The 19,855-nt window shown below is 40.8% G+C and overlaps 1 protein-coding gene across 4 annotated transcripts in view; it reads right to left on the reverse strand.

The window, feature by feature from the left end:
• Positions 1-19,855, reverse strand: part of LOC110987971 (uncharacterized) — a 29,865-nt gene that overhangs the window by 5,062 nt on the left and 4,948 nt on the right. Inside the window, exons 4-24 of one of the 4 annotated variants that reach the window (XM_087136798.1) lie at positions 18,729-18,836; positions 17,839-17,955; positions 16,044-16,160; positions 15,090-15,215; positions 14,459-14,572; positions 13,826-13,939; positions 12,834-12,947; positions 12,033-12,143; positions 11,672-11,785; positions 10,822-10,935; positions 9,614-9,727; positions 8,925-9,047; positions 8,096-8,221; positions 7,561-7,674; positions 6,905-7,024; positions 6,444-6,557; positions 5,163-5,282; positions 4,490-4,603; positions 3,453-3,722; positions 1,599-1,862; positions 172-450 (exon numbers count right to left, since the gene is read on the reverse strand). In XM_087136798.1, the coding sequence (XP_086992924.1) occupies positions 172-450; positions 1,599-1,862; positions 3,453-3,722; positions 4,490-4,603; positions 5,163-5,282; positions 6,444-6,557; positions 6,905-7,024; positions 7,561-7,674; positions 8,096-8,221; positions 8,925-9,047; positions 9,614-9,727; positions 10,822-10,935; positions 11,672-11,785; positions 12,033-12,143; positions 12,834-12,947; positions 13,826-13,939; positions 14,459-14,572; positions 15,090-15,215; positions 16,044-16,160; positions 17,839-17,955; positions 18,729-18,836 (2,907 nt within the window). The remainder of the gene's footprint in view (positions 1-171; positions 451-1,598; positions 1,863-3,452; positions 3,723-4,489; positions 4,604-5,162; positions 5,283-6,443; positions 6,558-6,904; positions 7,025-7,560; positions 7,675-8,095; positions 8,222-8,924; positions 9,048-9,613; positions 9,728-10,821; positions 10,936-11,671; positions 11,786-12,032; positions 12,144-12,833; positions 12,948-13,825; positions 13,940-14,458; positions 14,573-15,089; positions 15,216-16,043; positions 16,161-17,838; positions 17,956-18,728; positions 18,837-19,855) is intronic. The other 3 variants (XM_087136799.1, XM_087136800.1, XM_087136801.1) reach the window with 3 other exon arrangements.

Genomic DNA, 19,855 nt, shown 5'->3' on the forward strand with positions numbered 1-19,855 from the left:
AAACTTTGTTTTTCAGAGTGCCGCACCCAAAAGTCATGTCATATTACTTAAATAGTTTGAGCCCCAAAATAAAGAACAACTTAAACAGATACAACAGGAAACCCTAACCAAAACCTACACAGGCCTAATTCACACGCATTCTCTTATTAAAGTTAATGCAGATTGACCCACCCACAATCTTGATCCAGAACGTGCAGTTGGCCGTCAGTTGTGTCACTGGGTCCAATGCCGTGAAGACAAACCTTTGCCCCTGCCGGTACCCCTCAGTGTAGCGGATGTCCCCTGGGAGATCCACTGATGGCCCCTCTAGCTGACTGACAATGGCAGGCTGCTGGCTGGAGTCCTTGGCCTGCAAGTTCAGGCTGACGTAGGCCACGTCCGTGTTATTGCGCACCTGGTAGGACAGTGTCTCCCCCTCTCGGCAACCGGTGAAGACAGGGGGAGGGGCATCTGTAGAGAGACAAGCAATCAACATTTTAACACTTTGCCCACAGATTTTGCATCTTGACTGGCTAGTCCTACCGCATTCACTATGTTTGCCACCTTCCTGTGCACAGCCAAAAGAACTATACCCATAGCGACCAAAAAGTACTATTCCTGACCCAACCAAAGTACTTCACACACAACAACCAATATATATTGTGTGCAGATGTGCGCACTAGTGTGCATATAGTCCAAAGTGCTAAAGCTACAGAGCTAGATAAAAACCATATTTGTGAGGAGGTGCTTTTGAAAAGTGCTTGAGAATTTTCAACAAATTGTGTATTCACATATACACACATATATGAACATAGCTTTTAATTGTATTTAGATGGAAATAATCAATTTTTGCTTATTGAAAAAAATCTGTGGGAGAAGTGTTATCCCCTCCGAGTGGAACAAAAGAGCGCATGTTTTTTTGGTACTCACCAAATAAGCACGTCATAAGGTGCGCAAGTAAATGCACGTTTCACGCGGAGAATACTGAGTACACGTAACTAATTTACTCCGGCACGTATGGTCTTTACTCCGGCATGTATGGTCTTTACTCCGGCATGTATGGTCTTTGTGTACGCGCAGAATGCATACAAGAATCCCCTGGTAACCACCTGTCTTTCTTTTGCCAATTGGGGGTGTATTTCACCTTGGGGCGGATAAAACAGATACCAACTGCTTTTTCTTGCAGTGTAGCAAACTAGTAAAACTAGCCTTCGTTCATGATCCATGGAGCATTGTCTTTTCTCTCTGCTTTGCCTTGCAAAAAAACAGAATGCTTCATGGATAACCTGGAAAGGCAAGTTGTAATACAATGTACAACGCTGTCAACATGTGTAATAAGATAAGTTGGATAAGTTTATTCCTTTTGTGTGCAGCTACACTGTGCACCTACATCTCATTTGCTCTTGATTTTTTATTTATTTTCAGAGAGACTCCATAAATTCTGTCAAATGGCATTCTTCCCCTCTACATGACTGAGGCATTATCAAACAACAGAACTGAAAGAATCCCAATTTCTTGTGAAATGTTGTATTATTTACTTGCATCAAACCCTAGTGTAGTTGACATCTTGTTACCATTTCAGAATGAAAATACGAAGTTTGAAGAATGGCTGTACTTACTGGGTATCTTCACAACCGTGACGTCAAACTGGCACCTGGCAACATTGTCAAAGGTGTCCACCGCTGTCACCTCAATGGTGTTGGGCGATTCCTCCTCACTTGATAGGAAGAACGAACCACTGTCCATGCTGTATGATATTGTCATGTCTGAGGACTGTGCCAGATTGTCGACGGCTGTGGCAGGAGGCCACTCTACAGCTTCCGAGGACCCATAGGTGAATTTAGTGATGTCCTCGGGACAGACTACCACAGGTGGCTCTTCATCTGGTTACGAAAGTCCCCCAAAACTTTCAGCTGATTCAATTCAATAACTACTAGTGATCATAGTTTATTGTTAAAAGTCACAACTCAAGTGTACATACATGTAAATACAAAGTGCTTCTCCAAGTCTAGCAGTGCCTTCTCAAAAATGCAAGATATGCGATTTTTAATGGGTTTGTCCAGTAGGATTTATCCGTTTCATGCAGTAGGTTTTTTATTTTTAGCTTTAATATAGGTTCCATTGTGTTTTTCCTAATTTTTAGTGTCACCATGGGGATCTGGTAGTTAACTTTCTTATAGAGTAGGTATGATTAGAGGCATCTTTCCTTGGAAAGATCGAGACATCACCGATGCCAGCAGGGCTAGGTCTAGATAAAATTATTCTTCCTGTTGGCGGGACAGACACATTCCCGCACTGCAGGTTGGGTACTAGTGCGGTGACATTTCCTGTTGTACTTGTACGGTACCTTCGATCATTTGTATGGAAATGGCACATTCAATAAGCCATTTGCGAGTTAAATTTGAATAAAATCTGGTGCCCAGACTTATCTGAGTGCACATAAACATAACAATTTGAATTCCCCAGACTAAATACACTGTTGCTATACCTTGTGATTCGGGGCAAGCTTTTGCATAGCGACAACCATCTCTGGAATGAACTGGTTCCTTTGTGCTGTTCTTATCCATTGCGACCAGTGTATTGCTGCAAGGCGTCTTTTATGCAACTAAGCAAAAGCTTACCCCGAATCACGAGGTATAGCAACAGCGGTTTTAGTAAGGAGGATTCAAGTTGTTATGTTCATGTGAATTTAAAGAACTAAGTGTACCAGATTTGGGTCAAAGTTAACTCGCAAAATGCTTATTATTAAGTCCAGCCACATGCAAAGGGATGAACAACGACAAAGTGTTGTGGCTCACATTTTGTCGTCTGAAAAGCTTGTATGACTTGAATGACTGTAGTAAGTGGAATAATGACCGATACTGAAATTGGGAAGGACTTCCACTGTAGTTGAGTCTTTTGAGTCTGACCCAAGTCCTACCACAAGTCCAGTCACAAGTTCTGTCTCAAGCCAAGCTGCGAGCAATGAGATGAACAATGACTGAGGAATGATTTATCAAAGTTCCTCATGACTTGGGTAACTTGATAACTGATGTTGGTCTGATAAAGTTATCTCCAAGAACCTTCATGGACTTGACTACAACAAAACAACACATGCACAAAAGTACATGTGCCTTAACCCTATTAAAACTTGATTGCCTCAAATAATTTAAAACTTGCTCTGGATTGTATTCCTTTATACCCACACTTACCTCTGATCTAGGAAACCCAAATATTGCCCGTATCATAGACCCTATTATACCCTAACATTTCAAAACACAAATCACAGCTGCATTTTTCAGGTACAACCTGCACTTTTCACATCTAAAACACTGTGCTAGGATTGGGTATAAATATTCCTTTAACAATTTCAGAAGTTTTTTCTCTGGTCATCCTTTTTTGTGACCATGCAGTATTTTATTCTCAAGCCAGAGACACTATGGAAGGAAAGAAACAGTCAACAGCGACGTGAAAATTCTGTCTCTGCAACCAACCTATCATCCTGACGACGAAAGTACACTCGGCTGTGGCCTCGGTTGCACTCTGGGCTCTCATCACAACCACCTTCCCGACCCTGTATTCCTCGGTGTAAGGCACAGTGCCCGGGATGCTGGGCCCAGTAACAACCTCTACGGTGGGAGCTGCCGGTACCCCAGGCACGGTCGCCTCAAGAGACAGCATGATGTTTGCCGAGCTCTGACCCGGGTCTAGAGGAAAGGTGAGAATCTGGTTCTCCGGACAGTTCTGGAAGATGGGAATTACAGCTGAAACAAAGACAAACCACTGACACATTAAACAATAGAAAAGTAAGGAATTTTTTCATCAGACATTACAGACAAGTTAACAATAGATGATATCTGAAAACTGTACTGCTGTGCTTTTGTAAACACAGTACGTCATTTCAATCTAAATTGCAACAAGCAATATGACTGGTCATATTTTCAACCTTCAGATGGTGCCAAAATTTCTACAGAGTGTAGAGAAAACACGAATAAATAAGACATGACAACCTAAAGGGCAGACTGACTCCTGTAACAATTGTAAATGCCATTTCATATCTACACTTGTATGGTGATGCAGCATGCTCCAGACTATATATACAGTCCCACCAAGTTCTGCTAGTCTCCCACTGTATTTAAAAAGTAGCCACAAAGCTTTCATGTCTGGCCAGCAAGCTTGAAAATGTAAAATTTGGGGCGCAAAATTTACATTCTGGAATATTCCATCTTAATTATCTTTACCAAAAAAAATTGTCTCTGAATGTGCAAATCTGCATCCAATTTTTTTTGAAAAAAAAAAAATCAATTTCTAGGATGCCAAGAAATGCACTTTACCTGAACTAAAAAATGGGGGAGGAGCACAAGTAGGCTGTGACTGCTCCCTCCACACTTATTAGTGCTTTAATCAGTGCCTGCCACATTTAAATGTGGAATTTGGAGAACACAGGCACTGTATCTCAACATTTTATTAATGTTGATCCCACAACATGTTGATGAAATATGGTGTTTGAGAGTTGTGATGGAGTACTTACCTTCCCCGCACAGGGTGCCCTGGTATCCTGACAGGCAGAAGCAGTCAAAGGTCAACCCATCTGGCTTGGGCTGGCATATTCCACCATTCCGGCAGGGACTTGACTCGCATGGAGCTGAGTTTGGTAAACACAAGACATAAGAGACCATACATTAATAAATTTGACAACCTTGGCTGTCCCAGCTAATGACAAGGTAAGAGCATTAGCTGTGCGATTTCTCTGGTGTTGGCGCTGACAAACAAAGGGAGAGAGACTCTTTCAACTTTGCTGCAATAAAAATCTCAGAATGGGCACTCTTAGAAAGAAAGTGAGCTTTAAGGGTCCCAGGCTAACATGAGGGGCTCTGGGCAATGCAGCATATCAGAAGCTCTAAAGCAGCTTTTCTTGAAAGTTTTACATTCAGAATCTTGATAAACATAAACCTAGTCAATTTCTTTTCCTCTTGAGTAATGAATATTAATCATGCATTATTCATTTTTGGGTGTCAGGTGCTTCAGACCGTTTTAGAGAGAGTGCTTTGGCTTATATTTCAGTATCTTTAGCTGACTTTTTTCATCTTCAATATCGGCAAGCTGCAGCCTCCCTCTGGCATCCCCCCCAACCTTCCCAGCAGGCTTAAATGTCAATTTTCTCCCAGATCAATAACACCATTGTAGGTAGTTCTGGTACATACCCTCCCTTTGTTGGTCGCAGTTTTCTCCCATGAAGCCAACATCACATTGGCAGGAGTAGGTTAGTGTCTCATCATTCTGACTGCAGATCCCATTGACACAGGGATTTGGGTTGCACAAAGCTTTAAGAAATAAGTAGGAGGGTGTACACGAAAGTTAAAGTCACCAAATCTTGGAAACTATATCTCCGGTGAAGTGCAGAAGTGAGCATGCAGATACATGTATTTATGCAGTTGCATTTTGAACCTCAGCCAAAAAACCCTGTTTATCAATCGAGTGTATTTATTATGAATAAGAAAGCAGTAACGTACTTAAACTGGAGAAGATATATATCAGTGCAAGACCATAGATTCAACTATGTTGTACAAACAGAAGCTGGACTAAGCCTGCTTAGTTGAGGGTGTTCTCTGTCACAATGTGCTTTTTGACACTTGACAGTCTTTGAAGTGGAAGAATATGGGTGTTTATTACCAGTACAATCTTTTAAAAATTCTGAGGCCCTGATAATTTGTAGGATATAGAGATAATGGGATTCCCATAGTTACTACAGTGTGAGCCTTTAACATCCAAGAAAATAGCATGAGTAGACTAAAACATTCATAGGGACACTGGTCTTTAGTTTGATCCTGTTCAAGTAAGACATACTCTACTTCGACCTTCAGTTGCAGTGTGGCACATTTTGCCTTGATCCTATTTCAGTGTTGCACATTTTGCCTTGGTCCCAGTGTGGCACATTTTGCCTTGCTCCTATTTCAGTGTGGCACATTTTGCCTTGCTCCTATTTCAGTGTGGCACATTTTGCCTTGCTCCTATTTCAGTGTGGCACATTTTGCCTTGCTCCTATTTCAGTGTGGCACATTTTGCCTTGCTCCTATTTCAGTGTGGCACATTTTACCTTGATCCTATTTCAGTGTTGCACATTTTGCCTTGGTCCCAGTGTGGCACATTTTGCCTTGATCCTATTTCAGTGTGGCACATTTTGCCTTGCTCCTATTTCAGTGTAGCACATTTTGCCTCAGTCCCATTGATGTTAAATGCTTCCTTGAACCCATTTAGAATTAACTGGCTTACTGAACGTTAATCCTATTTGAGAGAGACAGATTCAACCCTGATCCTTTCCTCCCTCCCCAACCCTATTTCTGCCCTGACACTATTTCTAACCTGACCCAATTCTAAACCCAAATCTATTTCCACTCTGTCCCTGTCTCAACCCAGACCCAATTTTGGTCAGGCCGATTCTACCTTGATCCTCTTCAAGTTCATAACCAGTTTTTTTTTTTTACCTTGTATGTCACAGTGAGAGCCGCTATATCCAGCATTGCAGGTGCAGGTGTAGTTAGGGTCACCGGCTACTTGCTGGCACACTCCACTGTTGCAAGGACTTGGGGTGCACATGTCTAGGCATAAAGGTCATTTACAAATAGATTACACACTCAAGCCAAAATTTTGCCGTTTGAGTACAGTTCATGAAGGCGATAATTCTGGTACTGCGGCACCATGCTGGACACGTACAGGAATGAAGCTTTCTTCTCTTATCACCTAACGTGAATGAAACAGTTTGAGACAGATACTGGCAGCTATTAAAGTGCTTTTTGGTTGAGAAAAGATCAAAAAGTGCCCTCGATTTTTCATTCCAACTTTGTATTTATACCTGAACACACAATGTCGACATTTTTTATGCAATTTTGTGATAGTTCTGTCACAATAATCTTGTCCTAAGTATCATTAAAGAAGATTGTCCCACCTCTGACACTGCAGATAATGCCCGAATGAGTTAACGGGCAGGTGCATGTGAAGGACGATGGACCACTCACAACGCATGTTGCTCCATTCAAACAAGGGTTTGGAAAGCACGGGGAAATCACTAGAGAAAACAACAGGAGAAAGAAGAACTTTTTACATGGGAATTTTTGCCCTTCAATGATGACCATTTTAGAATCACTAAGTTTACTCACTGCCCTAATGAACTTAATCCTAAGCTTACTTGGATGGGATTCAAACATGTCAAGTCCTGCTTAAAAAAATGTCTTACCCCAAGTGACCACCGAGCATGTTTCGGTCAACTGGCAAATTGAGTCAGGTGAACACTGAGTGCCCCAACCAGAAATTTTTATATTATAGAATTTTGTGTTGGGGAGGTGTTAATTTTTATACTGGGACAGAATAGCCCTCTGAAAGCTGTGCACGTACTGGATTGTTGTAAGATTTTAAAATTCTCAGAAACTGGTAGATTTCTTCAGCAATTCATAGAAATTAACAGTATAACACCAGGAAGTTGCTTCTAAGTGCTTGGGTCAAGAAAGATATATACACGCCTTCCCACACAACTACTTGTTGTCTGTTGCAACTTGGCAATGTGAACATGGATAGTCATACTGTTGTTATATCCAGATTACTTACTATTTGAGCAGTCCACACCGTCGAATCCTTCAGCACATCGGCAGGAAAAGCTTCCCCCTGTATTGGGTTCACACGTGCCTCCATTCTGACAAATATTGACTTCTGCACACACATCTGTAAATGAATTAATAGTGACAACTTCCAGTGTCAACAATGGGTTGTAATATCCAAACAGCTATGTAAATGCCAAAATAACTGGGACCAGGAAGTGAGGACTATAAAACAGATAAAGAGGGATGATCAATTGCAACTCAACAGGAGACCAGGCGTCACTAAATGAGCTTCAAGTTGGAAAATGGACATTTTGCAGTAGTGTAGCAGTGCCAAATTTTGAAGGGACGGCACACTTTGTTCAAACATCTTGTAAACCAAATGTCATCCCATGTTATTAGCTGACTTTCCACTGACTTCATTTTGTTTTCTGAATAGAAAATTACTTTAACAACCACAGTTCACACTCGATACTTTCATTTCTGACCTTCCACTGGAGAGCTGGCTCTCTAATGATTCTGCATGATCCAGTTACAGCTCTTACCTGCTGATCTGGTTGCACAAACTACGCCCGACCAGCCGTCTGCACATCGACATTGGAATGAGGAGGAGGTAAGACTGCTACACGTGCCGCCATTCAGACAAGGATTAGGCACACAAGGATCCAGAGCTGCAAATCACAAAAAAGGAGTCCTAATATTCCACCCTCTCCAGGCTGCTCAGAGCCAGTTTGGAGGATAATAAACACAATACATTCATTCAGTACAAAAAGCAAGCTTAGGGAACTCTTGGTACAATGTTTTTATTCTCGAATATTTCATATTTGTGGAAATCTTTCACATTTTTCAAATGGACCTATCATGTTTTGGTAATACACCCTTGATATAAATCTTTTATCTCGAGCAAGGGCACTTATAATTCTGAATTTGTAGAGAAATGGGTTTGCGGGTACACCATGGAATCAATCTCTTTGGACAAAGTGTGGTTCTTAAAAGAACCGGTGAGTATAAACTCGACGTCTGAATTTGTTCTTCCATTCAGCCATTAGGGAATGACATACGTGCTTTAAAAGCCACGTTCATATTGAACAATCTGGCCACACCGGCTTCCTCAAAATGACTAGTGTGATTAGACTGGATGAATTGACTGGTATAGACTTATGGGGACCACATATAAATAAAGAACTTGACCACAGGAATGCAATCATGATGTACAAAAAGGCTGTAAAATATGTGAAGTAATCACTTTTCCAAATCCAAACACTTTAAGAGCCATCGTTACGCTGTACACTTGCACACAAACATCACAAAAGGGCTGTATTAGACAGACTTGCAACAACACTGACTTCAAACTTTAAAAAGCCATGCACTCACATTGTAAGCAATTGAGTCCGGTAAAATCACTTGGGCAAATGCATCGGTAGCCAGCCCCACCAGTAATGGGCATACACTGACCGCCATTGAAACATGGATTAGGAAAGCAACTAGTGGAATCGACTAAAAAAACAATAAATACAACAACAATGCAAGCATCCAGCGTCTACTACACAAACAAATCATGACCAAAACTATACAAAAATACAAAAAGGGAAATACCATCGCATGAAAGGAAAGCAGATCATAAGAAATACTGTTCAAATGATTGAGACATATCAACAACACATGTCAACACATATATTACATGTATTTCACGGATAGATTTGTGTCGGGGAGATGTATATTAATTTTGGATTTCGGGCAGAGCCAAAAAAATTCAAAATTAAACATATATATTGAAAAGCAATATCCCTTTGTTCACAGTGAACTTGAAAAACAAGCACAGTCTATGGTCGCTAAAATACACTGAGCACAGAACTTCATACCACACTGTACTTGTTATTTGATGAACAGTGAAACAAAAATCGACAGAAAGGTGCCATGACTCGCGGCATTTTTACTTGACACTGTTAGAGTCGATTGCTAAGCTCTAGTTGACAAATCTGTTGCATGCAAATGTGAACCCTGTGGTACACAAATAAAAATGGAGTACACTTGTGGGCTGGAGTTTTTATGCATCCACTCACTTTCACATCTCGTGCCTGAGTAGCCACTTGAGCAACTACATCGGAAATCGGGTGTTCCCATCACCAAAGAGCACTGGCCGCCATTCAGACAGGGGTTGGATGAACAAGCAGTGACTACGGAGATTAAAAGAAAAACATGTCATCCAGTGTGCAAATGAAAAAGAGAAAAGATTTTAAGAGGATATCATCCCAATTGGGAAAGGTCGGTGTACACAAACAATGGATGTTTATGAGTGCAATGGAAAGAAATATTTTCATGAGGTGACAGACAAAATGTTCCATTCCACGAGGTGAAGCTGATTGGAATGGAACATTTCATCTGTCACCTCTTGACATTATTCTTACCACTACACGAATGTGAATTACCTATCATTTTGTTTGAAGTTTTGACACCTGCATAAATCTTTGTCATTTCCTCTTCCGTTGGGAGAACAAACGTCATCATGTATTGATGTCCACCATTTCGCAAAACAGATTTTGTTTCCAAAGCCCCACCCACTGGTATTAGTAGCACCATGGAATGTTCGACTGGTTCCCATCCCTGCATTATTTACCTCTTTCTTTAATACTGAGAATGAAACACATTAAATTGGGCTGGGAACCAGTAAAGTGAAATGAAAATCTATTGAACAGAATGAATAAGTCAGTGACATGTGATCAACAATCAACCAATCAGATGACAGAGATTTATGCAGGTATTGTACAAACGCCAGTATAAGCCTTAGCCTTGCCTTCCATTTTCAATGTTCCACAGACAATATAACCAAGCTAGTCCTCACTAGACTTCAACGTCAAAGATTGAAAAGCAACCATGTAATTTCATAGCAAATAGACAATCAAACTCTAACAAAGATTTTGCACTGATGGAGAACCATGACCAACAAACTTTCCACAGAAAGAAGCATGAAGCATTTCAAAACTCCCAAAATCAAACTTTCAAATTGTAACTATTCCCAAGAAGACTTTGAGCAGTTGGGACAAACTTTGAGGTGGAAGCTTTTGTACTCTGGGTGCCACCGTTCACAGCAAAAACACTATAAAACTTGTAATAATGCACTGTCATCCATTTCTTCTAATGCCATATTCATCGGCATTTTATAAATGTGGCTTCTTTCATTGCTCAGTGATTTTGTTTCTGACTCTGAGAAAAAGGGACTTAAACACCATCAAGCAATCACTACAATGGCTCTCTTCCAGTTGGGACTTACTTTGGCACCTCAAGCCGGAGTATTCAACTGAGCAGCTGCATTGGTAGTTTGCAGTTCCGGTTATCACTGAGCACTGGCCATTGTTTAAACAGGGGCTGGATGAGCATGCAGTAGCTGAAATTCAAATTACCGGCAGCAGGAAACAGGATGAAACACAAAAGCAGCCAGTTAATCTTTGATAGAGACTCTGATGAAGAAATCATCAGCCTTCTACGACCAGAGCCTTAAGGTGCCAGCATTGTTAAACGTTAAAGTGAACCATTTGAAACTGTCCAAAAACATAAAGAAAGAATGAAATCTACTGCATTTCTGTTAAAAATCACGCTTGGTATTAATAGAGAATAGCTTTAATTAAATTCCTTGTAAAGTCAGTCCCATCTGACAGGCTGTCATTTTGAAAGAAATGATAAAAGGAAGTCATTTCTACAGATACGTCACGTGAAACTTTTTTAGAAATTTCAACAACTTAGCGATGCATTTAGCACGCATTCTTGACCTTAGGCATGCATGTACTTTGGCAAGTTGTAAAACCCTAAAATGGTCAAAGAGATATTTACATACATGCGTGCAACCTGCAATCCATGACCTAGATGGTTGGGTTCAATGAAGCAACATGACATAGTAACTATTGAACCAAGTCATGAGAGCCATTAAAATCAGGCTTTTCCTCAAAAAACTCTTTATGGAGCTAAAACTTATCAGCTTTTTATGTGTCTTAAGATTTGGAGCAAATTTTGTCTCTTCAAACCCAAACATTTTCAAAATGAAAAATGGTCCATTCCGCATTTGAAGCAGTTAGGATTTTTTTCATCTAATTCATAGAAGCAAAAAGAATAACCACTTAACTTACTTTGGCACCTTGCCCCAGAGTAGCCAATCAGACAGCTGCACTGATAATTGGTTGTTCCAGTGACCAATGAGCACTGGCCATCATTAAGGCATGGGTTGGAGGAGCAGGCATGAACTACAACACGGTGGTCAAATCAAGATAAAGGAATGTGACGGTAATATAAATGCCAACAATGGAAGCTCAAAGTTGTTTTGGAGCTATTAGTTGTTTGGTGGGAAAAACCGAAACTGGGGAATTTATGTAACCAGAGAAAAAATCATGACATACATATTTTTAAACTACAGACAATGCAGATTTTCAAAGAGACAGGGTAATTTCTAACACACTGTCCAAGACTGTGGTAAAAGATTTTATGACTTACTCTGACAAGTTGTTCCTGAGAAGCCGATTTGACAAGCACACTGATAACCTGATGTTCCAATTAATGAGCACTGACCTTCATTAAGACAGGGGTTAGATGTACATGCAGAGGCTACATGGAGAGAAAAACATTCAACTGTAAAGTCGTCACCACTCATAAGAAACCAGATCGCTGCATCTTCACAGAGAGAAATCTCGATATGACTCCAGCTTGTCTTGATCACTGTACTCTGGGTTTGCCAAACTTTACTTTCAAATGAACAAAAATGACCGCCTAAAGCAGAATTTACATGCTGCCAAGCAATGAGTTGAATTGAGAAGCAATCTTCCATACATAGAGTCAAACCAGGTTTGCAGCATTGCTGGTGTTGCTGGCACTGTGACTTTGGATGTGACCAGGGTCAAGGAAGTATGTGTATCTTCTGACTAACTGTGCCCCCATTATTTCCCACCCCCCCCAAAAAAAGCTGAAAGTGCAATGACATCAACAGGGCGGGCACTTCGTTCTTGAAGGGGCAAGGCAATTTCTCATTTTCAAAGGGCACTTGTACTAGAAAATCAACTTGTCTATGGGAACACTTCAATGGGAATGAAGCAAAAGACCAGGGGCATCAAGGTGATTGCCTCTGACGCTTCCGAGAAGTTCCAGCCTTGTATCAAACTAGAACTGTATGTTAGGCATTTGAGTCATTCACTATCTACAAATGAAAATCGATTGCAGGATCACCTGCTCGGCTTTGTATTCGTGGTTTTTATTTGAGGTATTTCTCAGTGTAGATTGAGTGCATGACATTGCACTTACTTTGACATCTCGTGCCCGAGTAGCCTGTCAAACAGTCACATTGGTAATTTGAGGTTCCAGTAATCATTGAGCACTGTCCACCGTTACGACATGGACTGGACGAGCAGGCATGACCTGGCACAGGGAAAATGTGGAAACTCCAACACTGTCTCTCCGTATGTAACTCTTGAAAAGTTTCATTTGATGTGAAATATTTCACCCATGACATACAAGTCAAGGCATGGAACCACAGTAAAAGTTTATGCTAATGACTGACATCATGTAATATATTCACAAAGTACGATAAATGAATGTATTTGTCCAATCAAACTATGAGGAAGGAGAAACACTGATGAAAAGTCACATACAAAAGTTGACAAGAATATCCCTATGTAGAATAACTATTTAAATTCAGATTGGAAAATACAATATTAAAAGTGGGGCTTTAATTAATTGAAAATACCGGGTCAAAACTCCTCTTACATGTGATACAAAATCAACTTCATAAATAAACAGATAATGCCCTTAAAAAAGGTACTAAGTCCTATCAACTGAACCAAATGCTGTAATTATGTTATGGGTGGCAGCTTGCACGTGGAACCAAAAACAGCCATCATGTGTGCTGTAACTTCAGTGAAAAAAAAACAATTTTGCTTTGTGTTCGTCGATTACTGGCAACCAATGTACACAAGTGTCACCGCTAGCCCCACTAAAGCTAGACATGTTTGGGTAATTCCAGAAATTAGGGGTCCAAAAGTATGACATTTTTGTGTCCCTGTTACATCTGACCTTTGTTATTTCACATGGAAATATCACCGGAATTTATTTCAAACTATTATTATTTGTTTGGCAGGTATAAATTTGCATTAATTCATCACTCTTGGAAATTAGAAAATGTGTTCTGAGCTTACAAAATCATACGTCAGATGTGACAGGGACACGCAAAAACAATAGACCCCTAAGTTGTGGAATTAACCATATTTAAGAAGCGACAGTGTACTGAACAAACTTACTTTGACATCTGGAGCCAAAATAGCCTATCGTGCAGCTACACTGGAAGTTTGAAGTTCCAGCAACCAGCGAACACTGGCCATCATTCAGACACGGGTTTGAAGAACAAGCAGTAACTTGGGAAAAAACATATCGCAGAAAAGACACATCTTTTAATATGCCCTCATTAAATTGGACCGCTAACAGGTTTTGTAAATAATTCATTTTTAATTGAATGACGAATGTAGAGGCAGAATAATTGGTGAATGGAAATGATAACTTATAGGGACGTGGAGCTGAAGGCTTTTTATTCAAAGAAGGCTAACAGAAAACACAACACCAATTTTTACTGGAAACCAACACCATACGAGAGAAACTGTTTGCATTTTGGGCAAAGGCTAATGAATAAGAAAGTTCACTGACAACTTGTACTTAGGTTCTCATCATCTCGCAGAGTGACTTAAAAACAAACTCCAAGCCAGAGACGTGTCTGGACATCTGTTGGGAATCTAGGCTATTTTGAAGGCCAATCAAATTGATAAGACAGCTTATTTTCAAAACGTCACTGAAAGTCAATGCCTCAATAGGTGATGCCATGCGGCAGTGTCGTCAACAGGTGTGAGTGCACATCCTCACGACATCTGTGGCTAACTTACTTTGTGTTGAGCAGCGGGGACCAGTGTACCCTGACGGGCAATTGCACAGGTAGGAGGACCCGGTTGTTGTGCACTGTCCCCCGTTCTGACAAGGACTGGAAAAACAGGCATCGTCTGGCAAACAAGAAAAAAAGGACATCCTACTATTCAGGCTAAGAGTCTTCACCGTTAAACAGTACCGAACTCGACAAGTTTCAAGTAAAAAAAAATAAAGCTGTATTTTCACTGAACTTTACTCTGAAAATGCTTCTAATGGCCTGCAAAATACTTTGTCAAGACGGGATTCTGATACATGTATATCAATGAACAGAGAAATACATACTTTGAAGGCTTGCAAAATACCAGTTGGAGTGGCTTCGAGTCATAACAAATATTAAAGTCTTCATCCCAGCATTTAGCACAGAATTCAACATATGTACATGTAACTCCATGGGGATTTAATATTTGTTTCAGCATTTGTTTCTGAAGTACATTTTGCAATTGTAGAACTGCACGACTACAGGGGTAGGCACTGGAAAATAAATTGCCACCTGCCCCACTGAGTGCAAATTTGTGGAGTCCATTTCAAGTGGTGTGTGGGTAGGACCCACATTTGCCATGCTTGCATGAGTCAGTGTTCAAATGCACTTACTGATGGTTGCACACAGAGGCCCACTGGTACCCGTCCTACAAGTACATGTGAAGGTATTGGAACCGGTCACTGTGCATGTGGCACTATTGCGGCATGGGTTTGGAGAACAACTGTTGCCAGTGGTGGCTGAAAGGAAAAAAAACTGTCTTTGTTTCTCTAGAAAAGGCAATGTTTTCTGCATTACTTCTGGCCATCTGGTGACAAAAATTGCAAAAGAAGGTAAGCTGCCAGTAACTCATTGGTAACACAAAGGGTTTATCATGAAAAGGATATTGGATTGTGAAAGGTAAATAAGAATTTTAACCCCTTCGCGGCGGGAGACGGTAAAAGCTGCCGTAAAAATTGAAATCCTCAGCCCGCTTTTCAGCAATTATTCTCGGCCCACGCTCAAACGAACACGGTGAAAGTAGGCAGACCCTGGCTCTTGTATATATGGTGATTGGCCTTTGTGTGTTGCCAAGAAATGAAAAGGCCGAATTTGCACCATAATCACCAGCTTCACAAAAGTCCCCACTTTGAAAAGAGGCAACGGGAATGTGGAAGCGTGAGTAGAGCCGCACGCCACCGAACAATCAGCTTTTTCACTATGTAATTCAAAGCGTGCAGAGCACGCAGGGCCACAAACCGAGAATTTCTGGTTTGGCAGGTGGCCTTCATGGCCAAGCGAGGCTGGAATTCTTGGAGTCGGCTTTCAGAAAAAAATTCCCTTCGTCAAGGGGTTAAAAAGGTCATTAGCTTCATCATATTCAGTAGCACCAAACAAGCAAATTTCCTATGACACAATTGATAACGCAAATTCACTTTCTGATAAGTCATAGTGCAACAATTCAATAACCATTTTTTCTGGAGCCGTGAATTGACAAGGGGGCTGAATTTATCAGCGGAACAGAACATAAAAACAGAAGACCATTTCTATCCAGCAGAGTTTGCCGACTATTGGTTGCATGTACTCACTGGTAGTTTGGCACTGTACACCGGTGAATCCTGGCTGACAGCTGCACTGGAATGCAGATCCGAAGGATGTGCAGACACCACCATTCAAACAAGGACTGGAGGAACATGCGTTTCCAACTACAAGAGGAGCATGGCTTTCATTAGTAACTCTTGGACTAAATTCATTATTCACGTTATTAGTTACGGCAGGACATACCAACTCAATCACTCTATGGACTTCTGCTGACCACTATACAAAATCTAAACTTTTCAAAGTGTGAACAACAAAACGAAGTGGGTAAAAAAAATCAGATTATAATGTACCTTCAGAGACGTTGATTTGATCACAACTTATACACCAGCAATTCAAAGTTTAAATTGTTTTCCAGGGTGCTAAATCTGTCTGATCTAATGTTACATCTGGCGTTCCACGGGGGTCCGACTTAGGACCTCTACTTTTCAACATTTATATAAATGACTTACATTCAAATCTATCAAATCCCCCTCGACACTATGCAGATGATACTTTTTTTACACAGGCAGATTCAAGGGGGAAAACGATTTGATGTCTCTCCAGACTGGATGAAATAAGTTCTTGGTCAAACAGAAATTTACTCTCATTGAATCCTGTTAGGTGTAAGTTTGTATCTCTTACTCGAATGCGTCGTTGCCCATATCAGCCTGCATACTTTGTAAATGGCACTCAGATTCCTGAAGTTACCAAGCTTAAACTATATGTACTTGGTGTTCACCTGCAGCATAATTTGTCTTGGGACACACACGTTAATTTGGTGACAGCTAAAGCATATAAAACATTGGGTTTTATTCATCATGTTGTGGGTGACTGCAGATCAAATACGCTGCTTACATTGTATGAATCCATTGTGTTACCCATTCTAGATTACTGTTCTCCTATTTGGCATGTTTACCGTGTTAAACACGAAACACAACTGGAAAAGTTTCAGAGGCATGCCACAAGGTTAATTCTTCACCAGAAGAGGCAAGAACAACCTTATAGTAATAGGCTTGCTGGGACAGGGCTTGCTGCACTGAACAATAGGTGGAATTACTTATTTCTGGCCTTTGTATGCAAGGAGCTGCTTTCCACTAATCGTGTTGGCATGTTTACATCCTTTTTAAATTTGTTACTTGTTAATATTAGACACGTGGATATTAAACTTTTCATTTATCATTTGCCAGCCCGCACTTAAATTCTCCATCCGTTGCTATTTCCCACATAATTGGAGCACTTTGCCTAGTGACTTGGCTCATAATCTGATATGCGGCCCTCTCCATCAGTTTTTGAGTGAGCTGAAGGGCCACTTTTCTAGCTAGGCTCTTTTTTTCAACCCATTGTCATATTTTTATCTTAATAATGATTATTTTTTGTCACGCTATTTCTTGCCTTACTTTTCTATTTGGTTCTTGGGAGACACACGCCTTTTGGGACAGTGTATTTTTAAACTTTTATGTTCTCCTGGGCGGCCCGCTGTGTCTTATGATTGTCTTGTATGTTTTATTGCCCCAAATAAATATTATTATTAGCCAGTGTTCTTTTACCAAAAAACTGCCTCTGTTTTTGAGAGAGATTTTAAACAGGACAAACTGTGAGCAAAATAGGCACTTTTGTCTGTTTATGTGCCCTATCACTGTCAAGTATCTGCACAGATGGTCATATTTGCCAAAATTTGTCAAGTGTCCACCATCCTAGTCCCTCAAAACATCAACACGAACCCATGCCCTCACTATCACATCTATCTGCCAGTCAATCGGCGACTTCTATGCCCAAGGCATTGATGAAGTAGGGCATACTGACCTTGTATTTCACACTGTGTGCCTGAAAAGCCTGTCAGGCAGTTACATTGGTAGCCCGATCCCAATGATGAGCATGCACCGCCGTTAAAGCAAGGGTTGGACAGGCAAGGTGACCTCACTGCCGGGAAGTAAACACAAATTACATGTAAATAATCTCTTCACCTGGGTCTTCGAAAAAGGGAATTTTGCTTCAAAATATGAGGGGGGGATAGGAAACACGGGCTGTAGTCAAGCCTAGTCTACCTGATTTTCCAAGTTGATCACACGTCAGTCACATCAAGAATCTAAAGTGACAGGGATTCCTATGAGAAACGAATGCCTTTGTGACAACCAAACCTGTGTTGGACCAGCAAAGACTTGTGGCAGACTTGGCTACAATTTGTGCGGACAAAAGATGTGGCAGAGAGTGCATAAATGTTGACACGTGGTCAGTCGATACTGGACATCCTTTTACCAAGTCACAGCTTCTAGGATTAATTGTTTATTGATTAATCGTCACAGCTAAGGTACATGCAAATCAAAAACACAATTTAATGCATGGCATTCTGAGGAAACCAGTTGCCCGCTGCTAAAATTTGACACAATTCCTTCAACATGTGGGTTAGGACTATTGTAGACAGTTTGATTCCTTCTTTGGAGAGTTTGTTTGCAATCTGTCTGACGTTTCCTAATGCCCAAGAAAGAAATGCAATCTTTCTATAAATTCCACTAAACTCAGCTCACACATTTTGGCAAGAGACCACAAATTTGAAACCCACATTTCGGCAACCAACCTCTGTGTCTGGTAATGGTTGCCTAAAAAAGAACTTTAGCAATTATAGAATGTCATTCATTTTAATATGGAACACATGGCAATCCCAGACGCCCTTCCAGACAAAACAGCTCACTTACCTTGGCAAGTTGTGCCCGTAAACCCAGCTTGACAGTTGCACTGGAAGGAGGATCCAACTGTAACACACTGTCCATTGAGGCAAGGGTTAGGTGAACAACCACCAGTGGCTGAAGACAGGAAAGCAATGAAATAAGACTTACATGTATTTTCTACAATAAATGCACAGTGTAGTCAGACAGAATGCATTGGAGTCAGTAGACTGGGGACTTGATCACTGGTGTTTTAGTTTTGTCTTCAAGCAAGCTCTTGGACTGTCAGATTAAACTTTGCTTTGTTTCAAGTTACCTTTCCAAAACACCAGTCATATAAACGAACACACATGCACTCAGTGAACAGAGCTCATATGAAGTAGATCTTCAACCGTTCTCCTTGGGACCAGGGGAACAAATTTTTTAGTACAAGAAACCACAATGTTTGTTTTGAGCTCCAAGTATTTCCCTCAGATGTTTTGGAAATGAAAGATCCTGTGGCCAACATGCATTCAATACGTGGCTGTGTTCTTAACAGTAGGTCTAGCACTAATGCGTCAAGGAGGAAGGCCTGTAGGAAGACTTGGACGGACACTACTTCCCATCCTTAACACAATCTCCCAAAATTATGAATTGGGAAGAAAAGATCAACCACTGATTGACTGATAGCACCCATCACTGACTTAGTTTCAGAGACTATAAGTTCTAGATTTTTGCACTAGCCCAACCACTGGCACAACAGCATCTGAGCCCAACCACTGGCACGACGGCATCTGAACCATGGTGACTTCTTTCCTACCTCCATGCTTCTTTCAATGATGAAAACACATTTTTGTCACGATAGTTAATAGAGGTAATACACATTCATAAATTAAAAGAAATGATTACAGATTACATGGATTCCTAACACTTCATTCACACAAATGCTCGTGCATGAGTGATACCCTGATGCCTACTTCACGTGACTTCCAGAACTCTATGTCACAACACCATGCACAAGGTATGGAGTAGTGAGGTGAGGTAGGCCTATTATCCAACTCCAGAATGAATGTCACTACACAAGTTTAATAATAGGCTAATACATTTTTGCAATGTACACTTGTACGAAGGCCCATGTGATAGGTAGTCCGAGTAACTTGGACCCGACAAATCGCCTT

The sequence above is a fragment of the Acanthaster planci genome, linkage group LG05 (genome assembly GCF_054643075.1).
Source record: "Acanthaster planci isolate LZ-2023a linkage group LG05, COTS_SCS, whole genome shotgun sequence".
Classification (NCBI taxonomy): domain Eukaryota; kingdom Metazoa; phylum Echinodermata; class Asteroidea; order Valvatida; family Acanthasteridae; genus Acanthaster; species Acanthaster planci.